We start from the raw sequence: 8,298 nt of genomic DNA on the forward strand, positions 1-8,298 counted from the left end.
CATATTAACTTTCATTAAACTATTATTATTATTTATTTAATTTTGGTAAAAATTAACTTTGGATGACTAAATTTAAGATTTATTATAAATATAAGGACTAAAAATGAAAATTAAAAATACATTGTCTAAAAATAGAATAAACTTCAAAATATAAAGACTAAAATAGTATTTTAACTTTAAACATATGTGTTTAAGAAACGTGAAAAAACTATTTTTTAAAAACAAAGGACAAAAACGAAACAAAAGAAAAACAAAAAATTGATTAAATAAAAAGTCATGCATGTACAATTTATACCTTCCCGGTATAGAGATTAACTCCTACCTTATACTAATACCACTTAGTGAAGTTTATTTTGGCAAGTCATGTATTTACATTTGCTTAGTCCAACCTATAAGGTCTTTTGCCTGAATATGATGACGTGCTGCTATCTGATTGGCTGCTTGAGCTCTCAAGCCATGCTCCCCAATGCTCTTGATGTACACTATTTATCATTTCCTGTTTTACGAATTAAAAATCAATCAAATTCATTATTCTTTTATTAAAAAAATGGATTAATTTCAAATATAAAAAAATGAACTAAAATATTTACAAATATAATAAAATTTTATTAAACTGCGATAAACTATTATCTGTATTTATATGTGTCATGATAGACAGAGATGGTAATCTATCACGATCTATTGTAGATAGTGGGTGATATTTTTTATCATTGACAAACATTTTTTTTTTTAAAAAAAAAATTATTTATATTCCAAATTTTGATGGATTCGATCTTAATTCTTCCAAATATTGGACTATTATTGTTAAAATTCTAGCCAAAATTTGAAGTTTGCATTGTAAAATAAGATTTGAAGAACAAAATATTAGCTAACACATTTAATTCTCAAGACATAAAATTATCAACAAAATCATCAAACAATTGTTAAAAAGATAAAATTTATACCTCGCATTTAAAATTTTTGTTTTCATTAGTTATTTTCAAATTCAATTTCATCTTCTCTATTGAAATTTTCTTTCTTTTGTCCAATCAAGTCTTTACTAATTACTATTATAAAATGTTAGTATTTATTGACAATTATTCATTTTATTAAATTAGTAGAAAATACAATAATTTTAATATAATTAAATCGCGTTCATGCATACAATAATAAAATAAAATAAAATAAAGTTACTAGTCAATCTAAATCAACAATAACTAAGTATTGCCATCTCAGAGGAGACGAAAAAAGAACAATTACTAGATGGTTGAATCCTTAGCCTACGATTCTTGAAGAAGAAAAAAGAAAATAATCTTATTAATAAAGCCAATATACTAATAATTAAGAGTCTAGATTAAATTACTAAAAAAAGTAATACTTAGGTATAATCTAGATCTCATACCCTCCTTTTCTATAAGAACAGGTGTCAAATTTTAATTGGGTACAGCAAAAGTGTCCCAACCCAGGCTACACCTAAATATGTTCCTATAAAAAATAGGACTTTTGTTTTCCACTCTTATAAGCTTTTGTATACCAAAAAAAAACATACACATTGTCGTCTTCCTCTTTTCAACTCCACAACTCCAAATTTTGGTTATTTTGTTTATGATTTTTTCTATAACTTTACTCCCAAATTTACTTTTTGTATATATTAAATTTGGTCACGTAAACAACACATAAACAAACACAAACTTTTTGATAGATGAACTTAACAACAAAAGTCTCACAGAGTTGTTTTGAAACTCCAAAGGTTAAAATGAAACTTTTGAAAGTTTGGAATATAATTGAAACAAACTTTAGTCTTTTTTTATATATAATTTAATAAATTTCAACATTAATGCTAATAATTTAAAAAACACTTTTGGTCTCTTAACTTTCATGAAAGTTATAACAATTTGGCCTCTAAATTTTGATTTATAACAATTTAGTTCTTGTAATTTCAAGTTTGCAATACTTTAGTCCTTAAACTTTAATATGTAACAATTTAGTTCTTGTACTTTCAAATTTCAAATTTGTAACAATTTAATTCTTATACTTTCAAATTTGTAACAATTAAGTCCTAACATAAAAAAATATATATATCAAAATTAGATATCAATTTTTATGTTTTTATGATGTAGACTTTGTATTTTATAAAAGTATCGTGTCTCTAATTAGTTTATTAGTTTATTTATATATGAAATCTCATTAAATCTTAACACTAATTTCTACCATAAATACTAAATCATTACAAATTTTAAAATTTATGGACTAAATTGTTATAATAATGAAAGTATATGAACTAAATCGTTACAAACTAAAATTTAGAGATTAAATTGTTACTTGTGTGAAAATTTAGGGACTAAAAGGTGTTTTTATCCTAGGCTAAGAAAAAAAATCATATAAAAAGAGTTGAAATTAAAGAAAATGAGGAAATAAACTAATTAGCAAAATTTGAACACCATCAATGGCGGGAAGAAGAAGAAAAACAAAGTTACCTGAGAACTCTGGCTTGCATATGGCGATGAACATGTACTGCTGCCGCAGAACGGCCGAAATCCCATACTCTCCTCCGCCATTGTTCTCAACCGATTAAGTTCCGGCAGCACCACCTTCCCAAGATCCGGTCGATCTCTCTTCCTCATCTCTGCACACTTAATCGAAAGCTTCGCAAACTTCAACGCGTCTTCAACCGGCCAGTCCTTCACATCCGGATCAAGCATCTCTGCAAATTTCCCCTTCTCAATCGCTCTTTCGACGGCGTGCGCTAGTCCGATCGGCGGCCTGGCTGTGATTATTTGCAGAAGCATCACGCCCAATGAGTAAATGTCTGATTTAATCCCTAGCAATCCTGTTTGCTGATACTCTGGATCGATGTAGAAGAATGTCCCTGCCGTCGCCGTCATCCGATACTGAGTCACTGAATCGGCCACTGACGGAGGAACCAGCCTCGCCAGTCCGACGTCGCTGATTTTGCTCACGTAGTTCCGATCTAGCAAAATGTTCCCCGGTTTCAGATCGCGGTGTACGATCGGCTCTGGTCTTGTTTGGTGCAGGAAGAGAAGTCCAGTCGCGATCTCCGCCGCGATTCGGAATCGTAACTGCCATGAAAGAACTGGATCGTTGGCTTTTCGGAAGAGACAATCTTCTAAGCTTCCGTTCGCCATGAATTCGTAAACTAAACAACCGTTTTCAGGACAGGCTCCGAGAAGAAGAACCATGTTTGGATGTCGAATACAGCTTAGAACTTCAACCTCTTGTTGAAATTGTGATCGTCCGTGAGCGGCATCTGGTCGGAGAACTTTGATCGCCACCGGCGTGTGGTCCAGTTCTCCACGGAAGACTGGACCGTAACCGCCTTCACCGATCTTCAGAGCATCGGAGAAGCCTTTCGTGGCGGTTTCAATTTCCTCGATTGTGTACTTTCTGTAACCGATTTGTCCATGGCCAAATCCTGAAAATGAAAGTGTTCTTTCCGTTTCTTGTGCTTCCATGTTCGCCATTTTCTCCGCATTTGCTCTTTTCTTCGCCTCGAGTGCTGCGATCTTTTGTGCGGCTTCAGCTGCCTCCATCGCTGCTTTACATTTCATCTTCTCCTTCTCCGCCATTGCTAATGCTGCTTCCTCCGCCATTCTCGCCTCTTCTAACCTCTGCTCTTCTTCAACTTTCCAACGATGAAGCTCCATCGCCTATAAATAAATCGGTTTTCAGTCAAAATTATAGATCTAAGAGGAACAGTTTTGAGGTTTCGTAAATGGCGGAAAGAAATTAAACCTTCTGCTTAGCATTTAGGGCTTCTTTGCAGGCTGTACTGTACATATCCATGGTTTGTTTGAGCTCCAATTTCAGCCTTCTCATCTCAGCTTCAACATCATCCTTATGAATTGAAAAAATCATTACAGATTAAAAACAAAGTCATTACAGATTAAAAAAAAATTGAAAGCGGAGAAAGAGGAAGAACACCTGAGCGTGCGAATTGGATGGCCAAGAGAATGTTTCACTTTGTAAAGAGCAAAAGGACATATCCTGAGGGTAAGAAGAGGCATTGTTGTTGTTGCTGTTGCTGTTACGATTATAATTATCATGAGTATTATTAATGGATTTGTTGGCTCCTCCTCCCATTTCTAGCATAGGCGAAGGCGGACCGGGGCTGTAAACTTCGAACTCAGAGGCGTTAGAAAGGCGATACGAGTCGGTGCCGGTGCCGGAGGTCCACGCCCCTTGGTAGCAATGGTCCACGCTCTGCCTCCCGCCGCTGCTGACGAACGATATGTCGGAATCTACCATGAATGGTTCCATCACTTTGCTCATTGAAGCCCTTGAACCTGGCCTTGTAAATGGCGACCTGCCCACCCCACCCAAAAACATTTTATTAAAACACAAAATTCACCGAAATACACGTGATTGGACGTTTAGATGAACTACGAGCTACCCCTTCATCTATTATTATTTTTATTTAGTATATTATATATCTACTAAATAAATAAATAAATTATTTGATGACTGGTTAAATAATGAATGAAAATAGTAGATACTAATTTAGTGTTAGAAAAATTTTCCTATTACAAGGATTTTATGGATCTAGTTGATTATGTTGAGACACTTTTGACTTAATTTAATTAGTTAAGTGTTAAAAATTTTTAACCAAATAAATTTATTCGAGAATGAATTTAATTCTTCAACTATGAAATATTAGATGGTTGGTTCTAATTATTTATTCTAATAAAAAATGGTAAAATATTTATTTTTAAAATATCCTATACTTCCAAAAAAAGGATTATAATATTATCACCTTTCATATATTTGAACACTTTTATTACTTGAATAGAATTTCTATAGGATTCAAACAAAAATTAGGACTTGGAATGATGTTTTGATAATTGAAGTAGAAATTTGGACTGAAAAATGTTGTTCTAAGGCGACAACCACGTTAAGAGTATTTTTTTTTTCTTTTAAAATAATTAATAGATATTGACGGATTAAAAGTGAATAGAGTAAAAATGTAATATTTTGAAATTTAGAGGTCAAATAGAAATTAAACTCAAAATTCAATGGTAAAAGTGTAATATTTTAAAATTTAGAGGCCAAATAAAAACTAAATCCAAAATCTAAGGACCGAATACAAAATTGGACAAAAGATAAGTTTTATAATTTAACCTAACAAAGAACAAAGTATTGTAGGGTAAAGACGTAAGAACACATACTTCATTTCCCATTCTTCTTGAATGGCACGAGAAGGAACCTTTTTTAGGCTATTTTGAGTCTCTAAACCTGCAAGCAAATCACCAAACACAAACTCTTAAGGATAAAATAGACCTTTTACACCTCTAAATAATGAGCTTATTTTTAATTTTAAACCTTAATTTTCTCTTTTGATAATTTTATACTTCTGCATAAATATTTCTAAACATCTAAAACCTTGTTTTATACCAAAGTACATAGAAAATGTACATATTAGAACCTTGTTTTATACCTGTACATGTTAGAAGGAATTTTACTGACATTATGAAAAGTTCAACTTTTAACTATCCAACAAATATTTAATTATTTTGATTCCTATACTTTAAAGTTTTTACGATTTTAATCTATGTAATTTTAATAAATCTTAAATTGAGTCTTAAAAAATTGAAATTTAGGGTTCCCTGTTATACAAAATTCTATTTTACATCTAATAGATTAAATGCTATTTTTTCAAAAAAAAATTGAATACATCAAAGACTTTCACGTACAAAACTGAAAGTTCGTTGATAGATTAGATAAAAAAATTGAAAATTTAAAGATTTATTAGATATTTTTAAAAGTTGAGAGACCTATTAGATATTTTAATATACTTCCATTTTCGAGAAAAACTAGGAATAGAGCAAAGAAGGCAATTATCCCATCTTTAATTTGTAGATTGAAAAGGTTAAACATATAAAAGGACTCAAGATTTGAAGAATTTATTTCTTATTCATCCCTATGAATTATACTATAATTGAAATTATATATATAATTAAAAAAAATTAGAATTAGAAACATTAAGGCCCATTTGGTAATCGATTAACTTTTTATTTTTGTTTTTGAAAATTAAGCCTATAACACCGCTTTCACTTCCAAATTTTTTTCATTGTTATCTACTTTTTACCAATGATTTAAAACCAAGACAAATTTTGAAAATTAAAAAAACATAGTTTTTAAAAGTTGGTTTTTGTTTTTGTTTTTAGATAAGAATTCACTCATTATACTTAAAAGATACAAATAAAAAATATGGAAAAAACAAATTTAATTTTCAAAAACAAAAAAACAAAAAACAAAATAGTTATCAAACGGAATTTCGATTTTTTTTTGCTTTTCCTAGGAAATTCTTACTTCTATTCTATTAAAAAGTTATAAAAGAAAAAAATAATAATTTTATGGATGAAAAGTGTAATTAATGGAAGCAGAGAAGACATACATTTAACCGATTGGCTGCGTGGCTGATTCGGTTCGGTCGCAAGTTCCGAGGCGCTGGTGAGCTGATGTAGCAGTTGAGGGCGCGGCGGGGCAGCTTGCAGCTGGTGCGCGGTGGAGCAACGGGCTTTGCTGGGCGGAGCTGTGGATTGTCTCACTGAAACCTTGCCTTTGTTGCCAATATGTGTAAACTGTGCAGAAGTCTGGTGCTCTTTTGATACAGTACCTGGGATATCTGACTTGAATCTCCTACATTATGAAGAACAAGAAGAATAAGCATATTTTTTTGTTGGGTTTCATCCTTAATTTGGTTTAGAGGCAAAGATGCATGTTTGTTTGGTAAGTTTAGTGTAACTTGATTATTTTGATACCTAATATGCACGGTTTTAATTCATCTCGAAAAGTAAGCTTAGGTATGAAGTAACTGGGTATGAGTTATATATACACATACTGGACACACTTTTATAACAATCATTTTTTAGAAAGTGATCACTTTTATAACGTTCTATGTATAAGACAAATATTTAAGAAATAGGTTAAAATTACAACTTTAGTCTTTGAGCCTTGAGGTTTGTGTCTACTTTTATATGTACTGATCTGCTAAACACAAATTGAAAATTTAAAATTAATTAATTGCAAAAAATCAAATTTTCCAGGAATGTTTAAAGACTCATTAAACACTTCAAAAGTTTAGGAACCAAATGCATACAAACTTCAAAGTTAAAAAGTTAAACTTATTATTTAACATAGAAAATATAGTTTCTTAATCATATGCATCTAATGAGTTATATGTTTGGAGAGTTACATTGAGTAAATTTTCAATTGAATTGGGTTACCACAAATTAACACTTAAACCAATACGAACATAACATAATAGTAATTGACATGTATTCTTTCTCATGGGGACAAGAGATTCAAAACGTTTATCGAAAAAAGAGTTAGCTCCTTAAATGCATACATCTAGCATCCCTTGTTGTTGGGTTTACATGGTTGTGTCTCATGTTGAAAATAGGGTTATTAAACTTGGGGCATTTATGTAATTGTGTAGGCCCCTAGGGTTTCCTACTGTCTATTTATACGTTGTGTCATTGTGTATTCAGTGTATCAGATTAACTAATAAGAAAGATCTCTATATCGTGGCTTTTCTCCCTATACTAGGATTTCCACGTAATTGTGTGTTGTTATTCTCTTTTCTTCTTCTATATTGTAACATGGTATCAGAGCTAGGTGACGAAACCCTAGCCGTTATGTCATTAAATTTTTTTTGTTTCTGAAAATGACTTTATGTTGTGGCATTTCCGTTTAGGACATCCGAATTTTCAATATATGAAGTATTTGTTTCTGCATTTATTTCGTAATGTTAACATTTCCTCTTTAAATTATGATGTGTGTATTCGTGCCAAGCAAAGTCGTGTTCCTTTTCAGTCTCAGCCTTACAAACTCTCGAGTCCTTTTACTCTTGTTCATAGTGATGTATAGGATCCCTCACCTTTTACTACTTCCACGGGTAAACGTTAGTTCGTCACGTTTATAGACGACCACACTTGCCTTACTTGGGTCTTCCTCCTCACTGACAAATCTGAGGTATCATCCATTTTCCAACAATTTTATACAACTGTCGAGACTTAGTTCAATGTGAAGATTGGAATTTTACATAGTGATAATGGGCGAGAATTCTTCAACACCTCTTTCAGGGATTTTCTTATCTCTAAGGGAATTGTCCACTAGAGCTCGAGTGCTTATACTCCGCAATAGAATGGAGTAGCCGAGCGGAAAAATCGTCATCTAGTGGATGTAGTCCGGTCTCTTATGTTATCTGCCACTCTTCCGTCATACTTCTGGGGGGATGCAGTTCTTACTGCCGCCCATCTCATTAATCGGATGCTCTCTCGTATTCTTAACCTTCATACT

The 8,298-nt window shown here is 32.0% G+C and overlaps 1 protein-coding gene across 1 annotated transcript; it reads right to left on the bottom strand.

The window, feature by feature from the left end:
* Positions 1 to 315: 315 nt before the first annotated feature.
* On the bottom strand, positions 316 to 8,172 carry LOC120079208 (U-box domain-containing protein 34-like). Its single transcript, XM_039033370.1, has 8 exons — positions 8,042 to 8,172; positions 7,877 to 7,966; positions 6,392 to 6,636; positions 5,163 to 5,229; positions 3,922 to 4,303; positions 3,733 to 3,834; positions 2,457 to 3,647; positions 316 to 496 (listed from the first exon to the last, which is right to left on the bottom strand). Exons 1-8 carry the CDS (start codon positions 8,170 to 8,172, stop codon positions 380 to 382), a joined length of 2,325 nt encoding a protein of 774 aa, XP_038889298.1. The 3' UTR covers positions 316 to 379.
* Positions 8,173 to 8,298: the final 126 nt, after the last annotated feature.

The sequence above is a fragment of the Benincasa hispida genome, chromosome 6, assembly GCF_009727055.1.
Source record: "Benincasa hispida cultivar B227 chromosome 6, ASM972705v1, whole genome shotgun sequence".
Lineage (NCBI taxonomy): Eukaryota > Viridiplantae > Streptophyta > Magnoliopsida > Cucurbitales > Cucurbitaceae > Benincasa > Benincasa hispida.